The following is a 19,756-nucleotide window of genomic DNA, read 5'->3' as shown; positions in this document are numbered from 1 at the left end:
TCCTAAGCCATGCTGGCTGATTGCAATACTAATTAAACAAGTTCAATTTATCCAATTATATCTAAGTTGAAATATTTATAAAGTTGCATGTGAGCTAAAATAGCATCTAAAGGGCACGCTGATTAGTCTTCAATTACAGCAAAAATAATGAAAGTAATAAAAGTAATGTGCACAGACCTTGCTAGTCTACGCTTGGTTATCCCATCCAAATTTCAAAGACATCTAAACTATACTTTGTCAACTGCGGGGGGGGGAAGAAAGCAAAAAAGGAAAAAGAAATTCTGTGTAGTTAGTTACATTTAGGTGAAACATCTAGGCACTCTCAGCCTATAACTTGTACAGTTTTCTACTGTTTTTTTTCCCCACCTAAAAATGTATGCTAAAATCCACTTGAACTCAGAGTACTAGATTTAATTTATTAAACGGTCCAAAATATAAGGCTCCATGTGCTATTAGTGACAAAAATATTTATGAAATTCCACGTTCATAATGGTTTTCACCCTGTCAGGGAAGAAACATGGTGTTGTACAAGTGGGAGTCATTATTCCAAAGCATGGCTGTTTTTCCCTAGGTTACATATCTCTTCTTGAGCTTAAAGAGATACATCTTGTGCAAAGGGGGACAGAACTGGGCCTAAATCTTTCCACTTTGTGCTGTTAGTACTTCATTGCTAAAAGATGCAAACACTTTTCTTGTTCTGTGTCAAACACATACGGATTAACATCAGGACCACACAAAGCCAAGTCTTCATATGTCATGTTCTGAAGGAAGAGCTAGAGTGACAAATTTTGCTAGACTAACTCTTATTTTTCTCTTCCACTAACTCTATGATGACTTAAGATGCTACCTACTTTTTTTTTTTGTTAACATGTTCTGTGATGCAGGGGACCTACCTCTGATACTCAGTCATATTTTTCAGATCCCTGTCTGCCTCTCAGTTTTCATCAATGTCCAGATCTGTTCTTTGGGGACTTTAGTTACAGATCTCATCCGACAGTAGACCTGTTTGTTAAAAAATACTTAATCTCACTTTGATCTCGAGGATAATGCAGAAAAACAAGCAAGCAGAGCAAGCAGCAACATCTTAACTTCTTGGAAAATTTAGCAGAAAGGATACAGCTTAAAATCATTAGACATGTTAAAAATAAACAGACTGGACAGTTCTTCCCTTTACTAGAAATGACTGAAGTTGGGATAGATCAGAATCACACCCGCTGAAGACAAGTGATGCAGGAGGAAAGAAGGCAGGTTTCCTGAAGGAATCTGAGAGTTGTCTTAAATTTTTTGAACATATCTGAATATCAACTATTACTTTCTTCAGTTTCTTCTTCTTTGTTTCACTATGGGTTTTTTGTCTTTTTGTGTTGGGCTTTTGTTGTTGTTGTTAGTTTTTTGTTTTCTTCCCCCCTCCCCCAAGAGTGAGGGTGGCAGGTGTACATTAATGCTTCAAAGAGTCCTGATGTGAACAGGAATTTAACGGCAACACCCAATATTGCAAAATTCGCACAACCCAGAAACTTCTAGATGTGTAGTTCCATATGTGGTTTTAGAAACTTCAAAGTAACATGGTTTTGGGTGAGAAGTGTATATGGTTACCAGGCACCTCATCAGACAACCTGAATCCCAGACAGTTTTCTGTGGATAAAGAACTGTATTCTTTTAGTATTTTCTTCTATTTGTTTAGTATCACAATGTTGCATGCTAAATATGTCTCATTAAAGCTCATTAAATAAGATTAGCATGCATATCAGAAGACTCCACAAACATCGTCCCCCTTTCAATAATAATTTTAAAAATCCATAAATTAGAGATGTCCATAAATTATAAACAAATCCAAAAATTATAGAGGTATTCTAAGCAGAGAAATTTAAGTATATAAAACCACAGTAAATTGTCATTAAAGCATTAGGAATACTGAAAACTTGAAAAATCAAACAATCAGGTACGTCTGAATTTGTTTTCACTGCTGGTCTAAATTTCTGTTATGGTGTCTGAAACATGAAACTGTACCTTATTTCAGTTTCTTGCTAAGTATAAATGTGACCTGCATCAACAGTGTCTAAGAGTATCTTTTTAGAAGCTAAACACTTTGTTCTGTTTGATTATTTTTTCCACTTTGAACAGGATGATTTTGGCTGGGTGTTGCTTGGGGTAGAGACACAAATCTAAATTTTGAGAGGCCTCTTTTGACAAAATTCACTTTTACTATAAAAACAAATCAATGCTGGCAGAGCACCTGGAAGAAGCTGCTTCTCCCAGCTGCAAAACTAAAGACCTGCATGCTGTCAAATAATTTATTTCAGAGAGATTACATTATTTTATTACTAAAGATGGCAGGCCATGATTTAACCTTATTATTTTTGGCTACATTTCAACTGACAGTTAAATCTACAGTGGATGGCTTAGTAACAAGGCAGATAAAAATGGAAAGGCATAGTGGATTAGCCCAATTTAAGAAGCAAGACTGACATACATTGAATCAGGTTTGTAAAAACTACTTTCATTCATTATTACAAAATAGACATCTGTTTTGTAATGGCAATTCCATTTCTAGCAATCTCTTCTGAAGTAAAAAAGATCTGTCAATAGCTCAGGCATTTGACCTGAAAACTCCAAATATGTTAATTAATATATTTAAATCAATTTAATATTTATAAAATCATAATCTTTTAAAATAACATCAAAGATTAAAAACGTCAATACATATATTTTATGTTTCCTCCAAACTAGCTGTCTTATACCAAACACACTGCTAAGAGATATCAATTATTAAGTAAAAGAAGTCTTAAAAATACCTGAAATCAATAAAGGTAGCAACAATTTTAAAAAGAAAAATGTTTAATATGGGATGTCATAAGAATAAAAATCTAGCAATTCAGGTTCATGCCGAATGATAAACTAAATGTGGATGGAGTAAACAACTAGTATTAATCTCAGCTCTTCACACAGTCTGATTTTACCCACTGACTGTCTTTCAACACTTCTAATGAGAAATGAATCATAATGTGGGAGACTGAAGAAAATATCTGAATATTAAAAAATCAAAATCCACATACCTGTCTATCTGTATAGCCTTTCAAGAATTTTTATCCTCTTTTCTGACTACTTTTCTATACATTTTCTATCTTAGTCTGAGAAGCTAGTTTAGACCCATTGCTTTTGCAAAACATGATTTTTATTGCTATTTACACATGTAGGGATATCATCAATAACATGAAGTTTTCGTAGGTAGGAGAAAATGTATTTCATAAAAAAATTCACAATCACTACAAAATCATCTTGAGCAAATTGTTGCTAACACTAAACTACCAAACTGATTCTGAAATTAAATCATGGGGCAATCGGCATATTCCAAAGATTAATTTATTTCTGTGGTGTTTTCCTTTCAAAATAATCAAAGTACTGTTCATTGATCTCGTTTAAGTTTAGATTTTGTTATAGCAGGACTAACTGTCAACCACATTCAACTTAAGAAAGAAAACTTCAGTCTATTATACCGAATACCAGAGCTGTAATCAAAATATGCAAAAAACACTCAAAAGACAATTCCATCTGCATGACCGTACTTTTGTTCCTCATGGCCATTTTTCAAAAGGTCCAGTTATAATATAGTACAATATGGGAGAATTGTTCCAACAGAAGCATTCAAGTCTGAGCATCATCATCTCATCCACAGTTACACCAGTTTTACAATGTGTGCTGCACAGCACTGAGTTGCATCCCTGGGTAAAAGAATGGTAGCAGGTGAGTTGCTTCCACAAAACACCCTATCTGAGGTGCACTCCATGTCCGTTTTACTTCCCTTTTCATCCCAGGAAAGATGAAGCTAGAAACAGGCTGCAAAAGCTGTATGGGCTTTTTTCATGGAGAATGTCAAGTATACAAGGGTACCAAAGCCCTGTGCTACAGCACTGTTTGAGAATTCCTAAGTGTAAAAATGCATATGCACTTTCAAGTGCCAAAGTTTAGAGAAATGCAGAAGGTAAAAACAGACCAAGTGTAAAACACATGCAGTATTATTTAAAGGCTATTAAGTTAAAACTGTAACACCACCCTGGCAGGATCTCTTTATACTGAATTTCTTCTCAGACAATGATTAATGTTCACTTTGATTACTCAACATTTCAGCATGTAATATTTTTATTTCAACATTCTCGTAATGCTAATAACGAACACCTCACATCTGCTGCTTTTCTTTTACACTGACTGCATCTGACTAATTGTAGGCTGAGAACCCAGTAAACATAACCTGGCCTGCTAAAATGAGTGGAAAACAAAATATCCTTACCCAACTCTGGAAAAGCTCAATTTAGAAGATAACCTTTCTTTCTAGACAGTCCACCTGTCATATAATCCTTTTGTTTGTTTTCCAAAACAAAACACATGTATGAAATATCTCTAGTTACATAACTTAATACAAGCATTTGCATGGGCTTATTCTGAAAAGTGAGGGTATACTCCCAAAACAGCATCCATCTGATTGCTGTCAACTGACTGGCTGTGTTCTAAAATAGTACTACTATTTAATAACTTATTTTCAAAAAATGTATTATACAATTTTCCAGAGTCATTGATGAACGCATCCTAAACACAAGAAAATTGGTGTAGAAACTCCTACTGGAGCTTGATGACACAATGAAACTAAACTTTGCCTGGAGTAAAGGAACGCAAATATTTGTCTTTACGTCAACTTTTAAAACCACTGCTCTTGAAATAACCTTGCAAGGGGACCTCTATTTTGATGAAACTGCACCACAGATTCCTCACATCATTGAAATGAAATAAAAATAAATATTTATAGGCTAATACAGATCTTCTGCGGTAATTAATTTTTTTAGCATTTTGCTGTCATAAACTTAGATTTGAAATCTACTATTACGAGGAAGTGGAAGATAAAAGGAAAACCCTTCAAAACCTCTCTGATGCTGCATTATTTCTGCATTATATGCATAAAGGGACATAGAGGTTAGATAGTGTACCACTGAACTGACTGCAGCACTGACAATGCACTGGGATGGAAGCACAGTGTGTCTATTTAATCCACTGATTTCTCAATCATTCCATTGGATAAGCACAGCCTCACCTTTAGCACATGAACTGAGTTAAAAATATGTGTATCTCAGCAATATTTACAGACTTCTGTACACCTACTCCAGAACAGACCATGAGAGGCCAGAAGGATCACTTCTACCTATAGGATTATTTATAATACAGTATTCTTATATGATAAAATAGGACATAAGCAATGAGGTTAAAACTGAAGGTAATGTTTTTATTACACCAGCAAGAACACAGGGAGAGATTGTAATGGATCAAGTATACAGTATTTAAAAAATAAAAAGTTGCTCATCCAGTATCATCTATATCAACTTATCTACCTCATCTACTTAAACTGCAAAATTGTAGAGACTACCATCTGTTTTATATCTATGTGCAGGCTAGGCTTAGACCTTCACATGGCAAGGAAAAATAAATGCTAAATGACAGTATCATCTAACATATAGTAAGACGTCAGCACACTTCTAGCTCATTAAAAAAAAAAAAAGAAAACATAGCCAGGAGATTACTGTGAATCAAAATAAGAACACTTTCAAGATTCCTAAATTAAAGTCATATTGTCACTGAAAGGAGTTATTTTTTTGCTACACCAAAGAGTCCAAAATTCATGTGTAAGGCCTCAGATATCCTGGTGTAAGCATTAGAAATTTGTAATTGTTTTCTTTAAAGGAAAATTAGGATTCTAGACCAAATCCCTATAATTAAAAATTCAAGGTAGTAAGAAAAACATTTTCTAACACAAGATTTAGGATAAAGGTATAAGAATTGTCAGGGTTTAGGAAGCACTAGTTATATCTGATGTTTTTATTTTATCAAGAAGAAAGTATCCGTTGAGAGGATACTTGGTGTTCAATCCAACAGCTAGTCACTCCTGGAAAATAATTCTGTTTTGTAAACTTCAGATGTAGTTTGTGATTACAGTAAAAAAACAAACAAAAACTTCTATACAGCAAATGGTAACTCTAAAAATCTTTAAATAATAGAAAATACCCCAAATATATTTTGTTTAAAAAGCTACAGGGAAATTTTTTCTTTATAAGTAACAAACACAGAAATTTTCCATTTCCATCACTTTAATCTATTACTATAATTCTCTTGAAGCACTGGATATTATCTAGTAATGAAACAATTTGTTAGCGTAAGGCTACAGTGTCAGTAAGACACAATACAGTAGCTCCTCTCCCATTACTGAATTACATGCTGTTTCTGAGAAAAAAGGCCCACATTTTTTTCTGCTAGAGAGGACTCAATTGTTAATGCTGGCAGAACATTCTCCTACCGAAAGTTTTAAGAAAGGATGCTAAACAAATTAATTTCTTTTCAGCGTTATGAAGTCCCGCCATCTCACAAGTTTCATCTCTGCACTGTACTAATGCAGTTCCGTGATTTCTGGACTTCAGAATGAGCAGCACAAAATCTTTCATCCAAAAAAGTCCGGGTAAATTAACAGTAACATTTTAAATTTATTATTCTGTCTCCAAATAACTATGAGAGAAAAGAAAGGAGGGTTTAGGACTACAGAAGTAAGATTTGATTATGATCTGAAAACTCAAAAATGCTGTTGCAAGGAAAGAGACACAAAAATTATTTAAATTATTACATTTTCTTTCTGTGTATGTTACATCTAGGTTGTCTAGGTACCTGGAACGTAAAGCATACCTTAATGGTCACCTAGAAAATCTGACTTAAAATACCTATCCTACCCCCAACTGGGGACACGCAACACTTTTTTGCTTACTCAAAATCCTGCCATGGTGTCTGTTGCAGATAGACTTAACCTGGAGCTCTGTTACATTGTGGTGCACTCTTACAGTGTGCTACTCCAGGGATTAGTGGTTTACGCTGCTTAGGATTTGCTACTATTTTGCTTTTATATCATATAATATACTACAATTGTTGTAGATTGCAGTCTGCAATATATATTTTAGCCAAAACAAATAAATATTGATTTCTGTTATCATACAGTATTTTGTTTTCCAGGAGCTGGAATGGACTGGAACAATGAAAGATTAATTTAGTTCTTTCTTTAATTCTTACCTGAGATGAGTATGTGTGACCATCTGATCCACAAACAGGATTGGTATAAACTACTGGACACTGCTTGCAGTTTGATGAAATGGGACCACCCCTCCACTGTTTATGGCCTAAACCAGCCTCTTTCATACTGTAAGTAAACAAAAAGTATGTAATTCTGGTAAGCAGTAGTAAAAATAGAACATATTTCAGGGTATTTCAATGAGCCTTTACAAACAGTAAGCCATAAGTAACTTAAAACACAAAGTTTTCTTCTAAGTGAAGAGCTGCCAATGTCTCTGGTATACACTTGCTCACCTTTGTACATTATTCATTGTAGTGATTTCACTTTCTAAGTTAGTAGAAAAAGGTGATTAAGATGATGCTTTGGTGAATGTTACACTTATTGATGAGTGAAGATGTCTGACTTATGTGGCACTTACTCTTCTTTTTGTTATTAAATAGTATGACCAGAACTGTTGTATCAATACTGGTGTTTAAGGAGGTAACATTTAAGTTTCAGAAAACTATATAATAAATACTATAAATAAAATACTATAGGTAGGTGGTCCTTCACAGTACTGTCTGCCCCACTTTGCACACTGCCTTTCACAGATTACAACTTGTAAAATGCAGTCAACACTCAAAGTTCAAAGGGGAAAAAAAAAGGTAATCCACTAGGGCACAGAATCAATCTACATAAGCATATATGTGTATGCTGATACAAACAGATATTTAGAGCTAGATGGCTCATTTTAACCCAGCTATACTGGGTACAACTAGAAGTCTAAAATAAGTTACTGATGCTTCTTCAGAATACTTCGGTAGCCTTTGGTTGGTGGCACATGGCCATCTTCAAACAGACACGGTTTTCTCTGTAGCTTTGAATTATTTTTTATTCATTAATTTTTCCAATTGCTTTTTCAACTATGAAAGTATTTAGCAGCCACTGTATCCTGAAACAGCTGTTTTATGAGAGTTGCCCAGTTCACAGACTGACCAAGGAATGTTTTACACATTAACTTCTTGCATATAAATAAAAAAAATTAAACAATAACACATGACTTTTATACTGTGTTTTCTGCTTACGATCTTAGTGAGGAATCTAAAATTGATTACACTTAGAATACAGCAATGACTTATCAGGATACACACAAATGTTCAAAATTATAAAAAACTCAAATCAAATATTCTTTAATGGAGCAGAACTCTTTCAGGTTGGTTAACATACAGATAATCTAGAACTACTTTGCTAGTAATGAATCACTGCTTGAGAAGAACTTGTCTGGAGCAATAAAAATAAATGTGAGAAAATAAACTTCTCATCCTCTGGGTCTATATTGGGCAGCATAAAATGCTAAAAGCACACACCTAACAGTAAAGTGGTGATGACAGAAAACAAAAGCCCATTTTCAAGCTATGCTAATGTTCTTATGCTGTGCACAATTTCAGCGGTAAATGCGGTCTTTTAGAAGGAAAAAAAAAATCACAGAAGTTATGGAAGTTTACATTCAGACTATGCTGTGTGGTGAAATTTTGAACTGCACAGATGTTTTAGATTGTCAACAGGAACCTGAAATGCCGCACACAGAAGCTGTCTGTTACTGGTGAAAAAGTCAGTAATAGCTTCAGTTATATGTAGCATAATGAGTGGTAAAATATGAATACAGGAAGTTTTTATGTCCACTAGGAAGTATTAAAAAAGGAAACAATTCAAACATACCACCCTAATTAAGAATAAAGAACAATCCTTTCTGCTGAGTTGCATAATTTGAAGACTAAGAAAAATCATCTTATTTCTATTATATTAAGAAAAAGCAAAGTTGAACTGTATCTTTGCTTATGCATAATATATAGTAATAATCTGACTATCGCTGTTCCTCTCACTTGACTGAGAGTTTTCCAATCATTCACATGAGTTCCAGCATCATTACATTATATAGATGGCTGCATCTTTCTCTTAACTTCTTGTTATTTTTATAGCTAATAACTATCCAGAAATGCCCCAGTAGCCTGAGGCTACTGACAGGACCAGTGTCCCAACTATTAACCTGATGAAATTTCTGTTTATCAGAGATAGAGTAACTTTAAAATGCTGCACAAATCCATTTCAAAAGTTCCAGACATCAGAGAGAAGCTCACTGATATCAGCAAAAAACAGAAACTGGAAGCAGAATTTGAGAGACACATGGTGGTCTCTCATGCCTAAAATATGTCGAAGAAAGGACTAGTGGTGCTTTAGTATCCGCGCACTCTTGTGCATGCCCTCGATGTAGAAAGACAAGAAAAGGCAGAAAAATGTAAAAAAATAGTCCTTTTGGATGGAGATAAGTAAAATCACCTGAAGGAAAAGAGAATGATGTGTCTCAAAGGATCACAAGGAGAATGGAAACTAGAATAAGCCCAGAACAGAGAAATCACAGGTCTGTGACGAGTGAAGAGGTATGAAAAAAACAGAAAATATATGATGTAGTCAGATAGATTACCTTCCCTCAACTAACCTCCACTTTTTTAGGCTTTTAAATGCAGAATGTCCCAAGGTACTCATTTAAGATGAAGAACATTATGTCTCCTGTTTTACACAGAAGTCCCCTGAGACCTTCAGTAGATCACTGTTATCAAAAACTGGGTTTCTATATAACTAACAATATTTTTGTAAAAAACATATATTTGTATTTTTCCAAACTTGAAATGGAATGTACAATGATAAACAAATTATAAAAAATGATACTTTGAAGGTAGCAATCCAGAGATACCTCGTCATGGAAACCGTCTGTATAGATATCTATTCCGAAGCTTTAGTACAATGATGCCGAAACTAGATTCTGTGTTATCAAAGATGCTGAATAGTTATTTTTGATTGTCAGTCACTAAGATGATTGGAAAATATGAAAAGTCAATTAAAAGTATTTTTAATGCTAGTTACGGTAGATACGTGCGTTTCATAAAATACATGAAAAATGCATTTTACTTATGTACTCAAACATTTCCTTTCACCATAATTTAACTGCATCAGATTTGTTTCTGTTGACTATTTCGTTGTAACCAGGTGTTGTGGTTATTTTTTTATAGCTAGGCAATGAGCTAGCATACAAACTATTGACATGGAAATAACTGAGAAACTACTGTGATGACATAAATCATGTTGAATTAAGATCATCGATGTATGTCACAATATCATGAAGTAAGTACAATACTTAACCCCAGTATGAATAATTGGTTATCATTAATGTGAGATATGCAGACAAAGCAATATATTTTTACATTTTAAAATGTTAGACAAGAAAAAAAATTAGCAAACAAAGAAGTTGGTTACTTCACTTTAATAAATCACTTGTTTCTTCCGTGTATTTATTATAATTCAACATGCAAGAAAAAAATCCAGATCACTGCAACTTGCAGCTAAGGAAATTTTACCTTTTAATTTTGTGATTCCACTGCAAACACTATAAACGCTCTTACACCTTGTTAGTACGTTGTCACAATAAATATATGATGCCACATGAAAGTCAACCTCTTCCACTGATAAATTTTCTAAATTTCCTGAAAAGGGCTTTGGTATCTGTAAAATAACTATTACTGAATATGCAAGCTCTACCTCATGTGACCTTGTTGACACCTAAAGGGTAAAATGAAATATATGGGCTTCATTTATCAGCAATGCTTGTGATTGCATTAATTTGCATATACCAACTGTGCATGTCTGCCTAGAAACATAATTAGCCAATCTGCCCAATTACTGTAGCCTATGTACCTGTTTGCATACATAAACTTACCTTCCTGTATACACAGTGATTGTGCCTGCAAATACTTTGAGAATGCTTAATATAACCCATTTATAATTTAGCTTCAAGCAACTCTTTGGCAACATGACATATTTAATGATATCTATAAAATGTATGAGTGCCCAATTCACTTGAAAAACATTATTTTATAGCTAGATTTGATAATCTTCAAACACATTTCTTCAAATACGGACTAGTAGACAAAAATCTGAGTTACTAAAAACTTATCTTTGAAAGAACTCTTCAAACTCTTCTCTGATAACTATATTCGCATCTTTAGAAGATTTTAGAGTTATTCCAATTTAGAGAGACTGCCTGATTATGTTTTGCCATGGCCTTTGGAGGACACAGTCAGGCTGTGTCAGATTAACACAATCAGAAAAAAACACCTGTATTATAAAATCTAACTTGCTTTCTTTAGAGTTGGCTGGATTTCCTTCAAAGTTGCCTTTTCATGTAGAAGCATCCTGGAAGAAAACTACAGTTGTCAATATACTATTGAGATGTTTCTTTCAAATGTCAAATGATACGCCTACTATGTTACTATGAAATGATCTGACATAGTTCCATGCATTTCCTATATATTTCACTAGAAATGATCATATACACAGAGTTGAAGCAGATTTGGCTTAGCAAATACTGGAGATGTGGAAAGCATTAATGTATATCACAGACTTCATTTTCTGTCACAAAAACCACGCATACGGATTTTTCTAAAGACAGAGACGCAAGTTGACTCAATATCTGTAATAGCTCTATCACAAGATCTGTTTAAATTAGCAGATAAATAACATTACTTTAAGAGAAACACATGAGGCACAAGCATAAACAATATCTAGATAATGAGACAATTAATTAAATTAGTATCTAACATTTTTACCCCAACTTTGAACCGAACTAACAAATCTGTTTGTATGAACAAAGATAAAGTATTACCAAAGATAACGAACAAGAGTGCATCTTCCCATAGCATACTGGTATTAAATGTTGAATTCCTTGAAATCAGCATAGTCTCACCTAGTGATACTGGAGACAACCTTCATCCTTACTTTTATGGCTTCAGAATACATACTGAACTACTTAGTGGATAATCAGGTCAGAGGACAGCACAATCCAGGGCGAGTTGTTTGTTTTAATAAGAAAGCCACAGATATATAAGTAATTTCCTGTATGACTTCTGTGAACTTTACACCTTTTATTCCTGCCTACTCCACAAATCCTTTTACTTAGAAGTCTTGAGCCACAGAGGCTGTCAAAACTTTAGACTTGCCCGCTAAAGATAAGAGTTGAGCATAAACCATATTCTCACTGCCTCTAAGAAACCCAGACATGCTGATCAATGAAGGACCAAAGTACAGTCCATCACCCCACAAGTATCTGCAGTTCAAGCCATGAGAACAGGGATGACTGGTACATATTTCACAGAGTTAACTCACAGCTAACTGCCTACCTTTCTTCCTAAGGACTGAGGTTTTGTTACGGCAGGGATTAATAACCTTGGCACAGACTTCTGAGGAAACTACTAAACTGTGAGAAAGAGCTGTCAGAAATTATGTACAGTGGAACCATAGAATATAAGAAAGGTAAAACTGCAGACAGAACTAAGATTGTTGACATAAGGTCAGTCAGGGGTGGAGAGAAAACAAGCCACATGTATAAAAAGTTGTAATATCATAAAAGCAAACACAAAGTCAGAAGTTTAAACAATACTAAGGATCAGCCCATTTCAATGAGTCATGGAAGTCTACACATGTTGTACTTAAACTGTCAGGCAAGCAAGGACCCATTGAGTACCTTGCAAGAGCTGGAGAGCATCTTCACATACCGACTGACAGTAAATTAGCCCTAGCTAAATATTGTGTCTATTTGGTGATAAATACTTCCATACTTTCAGGTAGCATGTATCCTGCTTACAGAGCCTTTGCAACCTATAAAAACTGCTTGAACCCCAGAGAGCAAAGATTGTAACTATAGTTTCACAAGTTAAGCATATGATGGAAGAAAAACTTGGATGAAGCAGGTGTGTATACACATGGCAGAACAATCCACCCAACTATCATGGGATGTCTAATTTGACTCTTCAACATAGTTATTCTGGCCTCCAACATAGGAGTTGGAGAACAGTGAAGTTACGGAAGTTACAGAAAAAGGTCTTTCAATTATTTTGAAACTATAAAAACATGTATTGTCATTTATATGATAAAGATGCTTCCTTTGCTATTTTTTCACATATTATAGATCATACAAAATTACCTTGGCAATATTGACTTAATAATTTTTAAGTTTATCAACTCACCAACTATTTTCCTAATTCAAGTTGTTTAGAAGACTTCTTCTACTTCATGGAAGTATGAAGTAAACATGACGTCTTTCAGTACCTATATGCATTTTTACTGACTGAACAGACAGTAAGAAACTAATGATCTTCTAACTTACACGGTTATTTAAGAGCTATTTATAAAAAAAAATGGGGCTCTATTATTATTTTAATCTGTAAAATCTTAAGTTCATTACATCCCTCACTAATAACCAATAGTTCACTCTTACACAGCAGAAACAAATAGCAATAAAGTTGAGAAGGTTTGAACAGCTTGAATGATTACATGGGATGCTCACAATTTTAAGTGATTCCAGAATGAAGGCCTCAAATAATTTAATACATATTTTAGTGGATAAAATGTATGTATAATATTAAAAAAGAAACAGATTTATGCACACACATATCCCACTTTTGCAAAACAATAATGTATTATTTTAGGAAGATTTTTTAATTGTGTATATTAACCTATGAACTTAGACTTCACCTTTTGACCATTTGCCAAGACATGCAAATGTCTTTCACAAGTGCTTTTTGTGCTAATCTAAGTGCTTGACCTTATCATAATGTGATGTTTTAATCATTTCTCTTAGAGTTATTATACTTTTTCAGAACTGTTTTTATTTCAAAAAGCTCAAAGAATTACTTAAAAGTAATTCTCAAACCTACTTTGCAAAGACAGAACATTACAGAGATTTTCTGTGTGTACTCATCCTTCAGAGTTTACTTCTTCGAATACAAATATACTCACTATGTATTAGTTTTATTGGAAAAAGACATCAATTAATTTGTGCTCCAAAAGACAGTAGAGATTTTTCAACATTTTCCAATACAGACAACACCGAAACCAAAACAGTCTTTTCCTTTTACACACTACTTAATAAAGCTGAAAACGTTTTTATTTTTAAGACAGAAACCAGTTCTCTTCAGCCAATAAAGACAATTTTAAGTATTTCATCTAATAACCAGAGGATTGTGTCATGTGTTACATTCTTATACTTTGTTGAACAGGAATCCAAAATTCGTTCTTAACAAGCGAAGTGCAATAACCCGATTTGAATAATGTCACTTAAATGTGGGTCCTATGTCTCAGCTTGTTTCGCATTTGCAAAACTGCAAGGTCAGGTATTGTTTTCATTATTTAATGATTCTGTACTATTGAGAGAGAAGTCAAAGTTATTTGGAATCTGTTTTGCATAATATGACGCTTTTTGTTACCTGTGTAAGATAGTCCTATGTCATCAGAAAGCATCTTAACGCCTATGATTCATTAAAAAAGAGTGAAGAAAAATAATTTAAACATAAAAAATAGATAAAATTAAACATAATAAAATAATTAATAATCACTTCTACAACCATAATAGACAAATAGTGATAGTATTTTGATTAATACTACTATTAGGATGGCCACTCCTACAAGACTCACTACTTTATGTTGAACATAATTACAGAACTGTTTTCACTAGAAAATAGATAATTTTCCTATTGGCTCAAAACACTGGCTGCTACAAAAATGTTCTTTCACCATTACAGGAGTAACCTGATATTTCACTGATCAGATTCAGAACTCTGTAGAGTGATTCTCACACAATCTATCATTCTCATTGCCTGGCAAGTGCAAGTTGCGCTCCTGTTGCCCATGCTCCCACCTCTTTCTTCCCTCATGTGGGATCAATCACAATGTCTTTGAAAATGAAGACAGAAAAGAAGGAAGAAAAATCCATTTATAAGCATCACAGTAATCAATATCTTAAAGAAGGATTTCCATTTTCTCCCTTTAATATTATCATCATATGTCTGCTTTGTCAATCACTTGAATTTTAGAGCCAGTAGGCAGCCTAAATCTTTTATTTCTTTGAAGCACTTAAAAAGCTTATTTGCATTCCTCAAAATTACCCAAAGAGTTGAATATAGAGGTTTATAGGTAGGAAATAGCAGTTATTGATCAATTACAAAAGAACATGTTTTTTTCCTTCTGAATAGTCAGTATAGAAAGTAACTAAAGAAACATTATTTCTGCAAGGTGACTAATGCAATGTAGGAATTAAAATAATGTATCACTTGACCATTTAAGCTTTTCAGTTTTTCTGTACTTGCTATTTTTTCCCAAACTCGACCATTTGTTTACTTTTAAAAAAAGATCCACTCACTGTCATCTACTAAAAGGTATTGTCACATTCACATATCAATGCTGAAATTACTTCAAGTTGATAGTACATTCTCAAGAATGGCATTTGTAATATTCTGGAAAACACACCAACCTCTCAGCAATGGCATAAATGTTAAGATGATGCAACTCCCCTCAGGATTAAAAAAACCAACAAACAAATCAAAACAAAAAACCACACACATCAGCCAAAAAAAAACCCTTTCACACTTTCTTACATATTCATATAATGTATCTGATCAAATCTTATTACTCCTCAAAAATCTAGTCGTATCTTCTATTCATCTTCCTCCAAGGAATATAACACCATTTGTCAGCTCTAATACCTTCTTTATTTTTTCTTTTTAAATAGGATTGATAAAAGGAGTTTTGCTCTCTCCCAGAAAGGTTACTTTCAGGTTTTTTCCCCATGAAAATTTTTTTGGATTTGTGTCCACTTATTTTGTTATCGCAAGGCAGATATTTCAGAATCTGTTTCCTCTGTTCAATGAGAGCAAAGAATACAAAATACAGTTTTATATTTAAAGTGACAAAAAGGGATGATAAAATCTATACAAGTTCTCCTATACAAAGATTCCTTTTTTCAGTGCTCCATGTGTACTATACACGAACTATATATTTTTTAAAAACCAATTAAAGATATTTTATTAGTCTTTTTCTATCAATTTTTATGAAATTGTTATTATCACAAATTATTCTCTATTTTTTTTTCACCACATATAACAATGATTGAAAAGATCCCAATTAACTTCAAAGTTACTATTGCCATATATTACATACTAAAATACTAATAATATCTTTAAGCTTAAAAATGAAATTGCATAGTCAGAGCAGGTAACATTAGGGACTGCATACTGACAGCAGCATGATCTTAGACCTGCTTTATTTTCAGGTCATGAAACAAGGAAGAGTTGAAGATCTCTCTTCTAAGATATTTAAACTCTATGGCAAAACTCAGCTCTTCACAAGAAGAAAGAGTTTTAAGTGTTGAGTGTTTTAAATTATTCTTTCAGAGTAGTAAGGGAGAGAATGAAATGGTAAACAAAATAGCAAACACCTGAGGAAACAATGCTTTAGCCTTCTCTTAGTATTTCTATTTCCCATTTGTTAATTCTCTCAAATATGTTTGCCATTCTTGGCTTTATAAGTTCATTCTAATCTGTTTAAAAAACCCTCCAAATTTGTTAAAACCAGCTTCACTTGTCATCACTGGAACAAGGTAAAACCATTCTGCTGTGATCCAGGACACTTAATCAGTTAGAATAATCACCACAGTCAATGACAAAAGCCCACCTCTCAATGAAAAATGCCTTTATAAATATTTTTATTACACTGATTTTAATTTTAAAGTGTTCTTTCCAAAAAACTCCAAAACTCTCATGCTGCATAATGACTGTAAAGCGTGGAGGAATAGAAAGCACAGTGTTCACATCTGCCTCCAAACCCACCCTTTGTCAAACCAGGGCTGTAGGACGACTTTTGCAACCTCCTACTATCTACAGTCTTTAAGGTCACGGCCAACTCAATACTGTCTGTAGCACTTTAACTACTGTTTAGAATATAACAAGGTTATTATATCAGTCCTATGATTCCTTATGTTCTCCACTGGAGTTAAAAAAAAATAAAATCACAGCTGCTTTCTTTCAAGTAAGATCTCTAAAACACACTGGTACTGCATCACTTCAAGCATTAGTGCAACAACTCTAAAAATTATTACTATAGATTTTTACTAGTACTCACAAATCCCTAACTCATTACAACTATGTATTTGACATTACCATTTCAAAGCCAAATGTCATGCTACAGGTTTATTTAAATTGTTTTTCAACATTTTTAAGTGTGGCGGTTTGTCACTCTGATATACCATGCTTCTTTCTTATCTTCACAAGTTGATTTATTTATAACAAAATGTATATTAGTATGAATTGAGATGTACACAACTGGATGCACATACATTGAAAATCCTCTTAAGTTCTGTGGTCTTGATTCCTTAGTGCACAGCTCATACTAACTTTTGCAATTAGCAGCAGAACACACTATCTCAGTTCATCTACCTTGCTTAAATGACAAGTCATTGATTTACAACAAGCAAAGCAGAGGTTTACTGTTCTCTATCACATCCCAAGTTTAACTGACAAAATCATGGGACTACAGGAGAAAACAAACACAATAAGGTTGGCATTAATGGGGCAGCTTGTACAAGCTTTCTCCTGGTCCCTTAAAAATAAAAATGCTCAGCTGCCTTTTGTCCCCTATTCCTCCATAAAAAGAAAAAGGGATAAATATATTAATAGTAAGGCGACTGGCAAATTGATTTGCTGCACTACCTATCATGGAATGTTTTCCTGTATTGATGCATTTGTGTATGTTTTATTGTATTTCATTATATCAACTGTAGTTTTAGCACTTCAACAGAAAAAGTGTATGGTACAATATAACTTCTGGAAGTATCTTAAAATCAGCACATTCCACTTGAGGCTCTTAGTTCTGAATTTGAAAGAAATTTTTACTGCATTCACTGCAGTTGCTACTTGTCTTTCCTTTTTCACTTTATTTATATTGATGGCATTTCCACTGTTATCATGGCTTTTCTCACACCAGCTGAGACATGGGGAGAGAAGAGGGAATAATCCATTCTTTAAGGGGCAAAATTTATCTGAAATTGTTTTCTAACATCACATACAGCAGGGTATTTCAAGCTTAGTAGCTTAGTTTCTTATGATGTATATGTCACATAGAACTATTTTGAGCCAAAATTGAAAAATTGAAGGAGACACATAAGGAACAATATGCCTCTCCAGATTGTATTTAGCAATTCCGAGCTCCTCATTACACCAGTGAGGAGGAATAAGCCACTTTTACAAAGAATACATTCAAAATATTCATGTTCAAGGATCTGAGTATCCCTTAATTGCATAAGTGAATCAGAGTTGCCTCAGAGTCTCTTTATGGCACATAACCTTGCAGACATCCATTTTAATAAATGTTCTTTGCTCTTCAGCACAGCTTTACAGTGAGCATTACTTCTCCCCCCCCACCTCCTGCTTTAGCTTTCATTCTACAGTATTCAATTCCATTCATCAGTGTGTCCATCTGCATGGCTGATGCTGCTCCCACCTATAGCTCATCTTCCTAAACCTGACAGTTTTAATTTATTGTTCTCTCCGCCTCCAGAAGTACCACACCTCTTTTGCTTAAAGAATAAAAATGGGATTTTTTTACATTAAACTACTATATTACAGGCACTGTGTAATATAATTCTACCTACCCTGGACACCCATTTACATTTAACAAGTTTGAACTGGACTCATACTAGTCTAAATTCTGCTAAACAGAAACCTACATAATAGATACAAGTAAACCTCCTTATGTACTATCTACTGCCAGGTGCTGAGGAGTAATACAAGGGCGCATTGGAATAGAACATGGGATAATGGCTTTACAGTGAAGAACAGTATGTTTAGACATAATAGAAGAGAGAAATTCTTCACTATGAGAGTGATGAGGCACTGGAACAGGCTGCCCAGAGATGCTGTGGCTGTCCCATCCTTGGACATGTTCAAGGCCAGGTTGGATGGGGCTTTGAGCAACCTGTTGTAGTGGAAGGTGTCCCTGCTCATGGAAGGGGGGTTGTACTAGATGATTTTTAAGGTCCTTTCCAACCCAAACTATTCTATGATTCTATGAATAAGGCTTGAAATGGGCCAGCTGTCTTGAAAATTCTAGTGCTAGTATTACATTCCCTTTATTCTACAGCCTAAACACATTATCTTTCCAAAATAATTTCAAAAGCATCACAATATCATGCCTAGTTATACATTCTAAGTTATGGCACACACTTGGACAGAAAAAATGTCTTATGCAAGGGTGCTCGGAATTACAAGTAATCTCTATATGGTATTTAAATTAAAACTGAAGTGGTATTATCTCAAACTAGTTTTGCTGTTGCGATTATGTTAGGTCACTGGTCACAAAGGCTGTGATGTTTTTAGATGATGGTGTTAATCAGGTGTTAGAAGAGTACTTGCAAGCTTCAGACAGCACTGCTTTACAGCTGATGAGTTTTTAAGAGAATGTTGTATGTCTGTGTATCGGTGCCTCACAAAACTTCTGTATTCTGGCACTAGTTAACAGCTATGGCATGTCTATGAAAGAAAAAATCCCTTTAGATCATGTAGCCCACTGTCGACTTACTGCACTCTAACCTTCCAAGGGCTCCTTAGAAAGATGGAAGAGCACCAATTCTTTCATTCCTGCAGAGGAGGAGGAAGAAGACAAAAAACAAACAAAAAAGAGACAGAAAGGCTTTCATCCTGGTATTATCTTTTATGTCACTATAGGATCTTCTGAATTCATGAATGGTGCCTGGTAACATCAGAAAATGGGAAGATAAAACTGACAAGCTGATGTAGAGGT

At 34.2% G+C, this 19,756-nt stretch overlaps 1 protein-coding gene across 2 annotated transcripts in view; it reads right to left on the bottom strand.

The window, feature by feature from the left end:
• The window catches only part of SPOCK3 (SPARC (osteonectin), cwcv and kazal like domains proteoglycan 3), a 181,800-nt gene that overhangs the window by 68,028 nt on the left and 94,016 nt on the right, over positions 1 to 19,756 (bottom strand). For both annotated transcript variants that reach the window (XM_027676767.1, XM_027676768.1), the window contains one exon: positions 7,096 to 7,222. In XM_027676767.1, the coding sequence (XP_027532568.1) occupies positions 7,096 to 7,222 (127 nt within the window). The remainder of the gene's footprint in view (positions 1 to 7,095; positions 7,223 to 19,756) is intronic.

This window comes from Neopelma chrysocephalum, unplaced genomic scaffold, assembly GCF_003984885.1.
Source record: "Neopelma chrysocephalum unplaced genomic scaffold, ASM398488v2 Primary Assembly neopelma1_42, whole genome shotgun sequence".
In the NCBI taxonomy this organism is placed as follows: domain Eukaryota; kingdom Metazoa; phylum Chordata; class Aves; order Passeriformes; family Pipridae; genus Neopelma; species Neopelma chrysocephalum.
The sequence above is the reverse complement of the archived record's forward strand: the minus strand, read 5'-3'. Positions and strand labels throughout refer to the sequence as shown.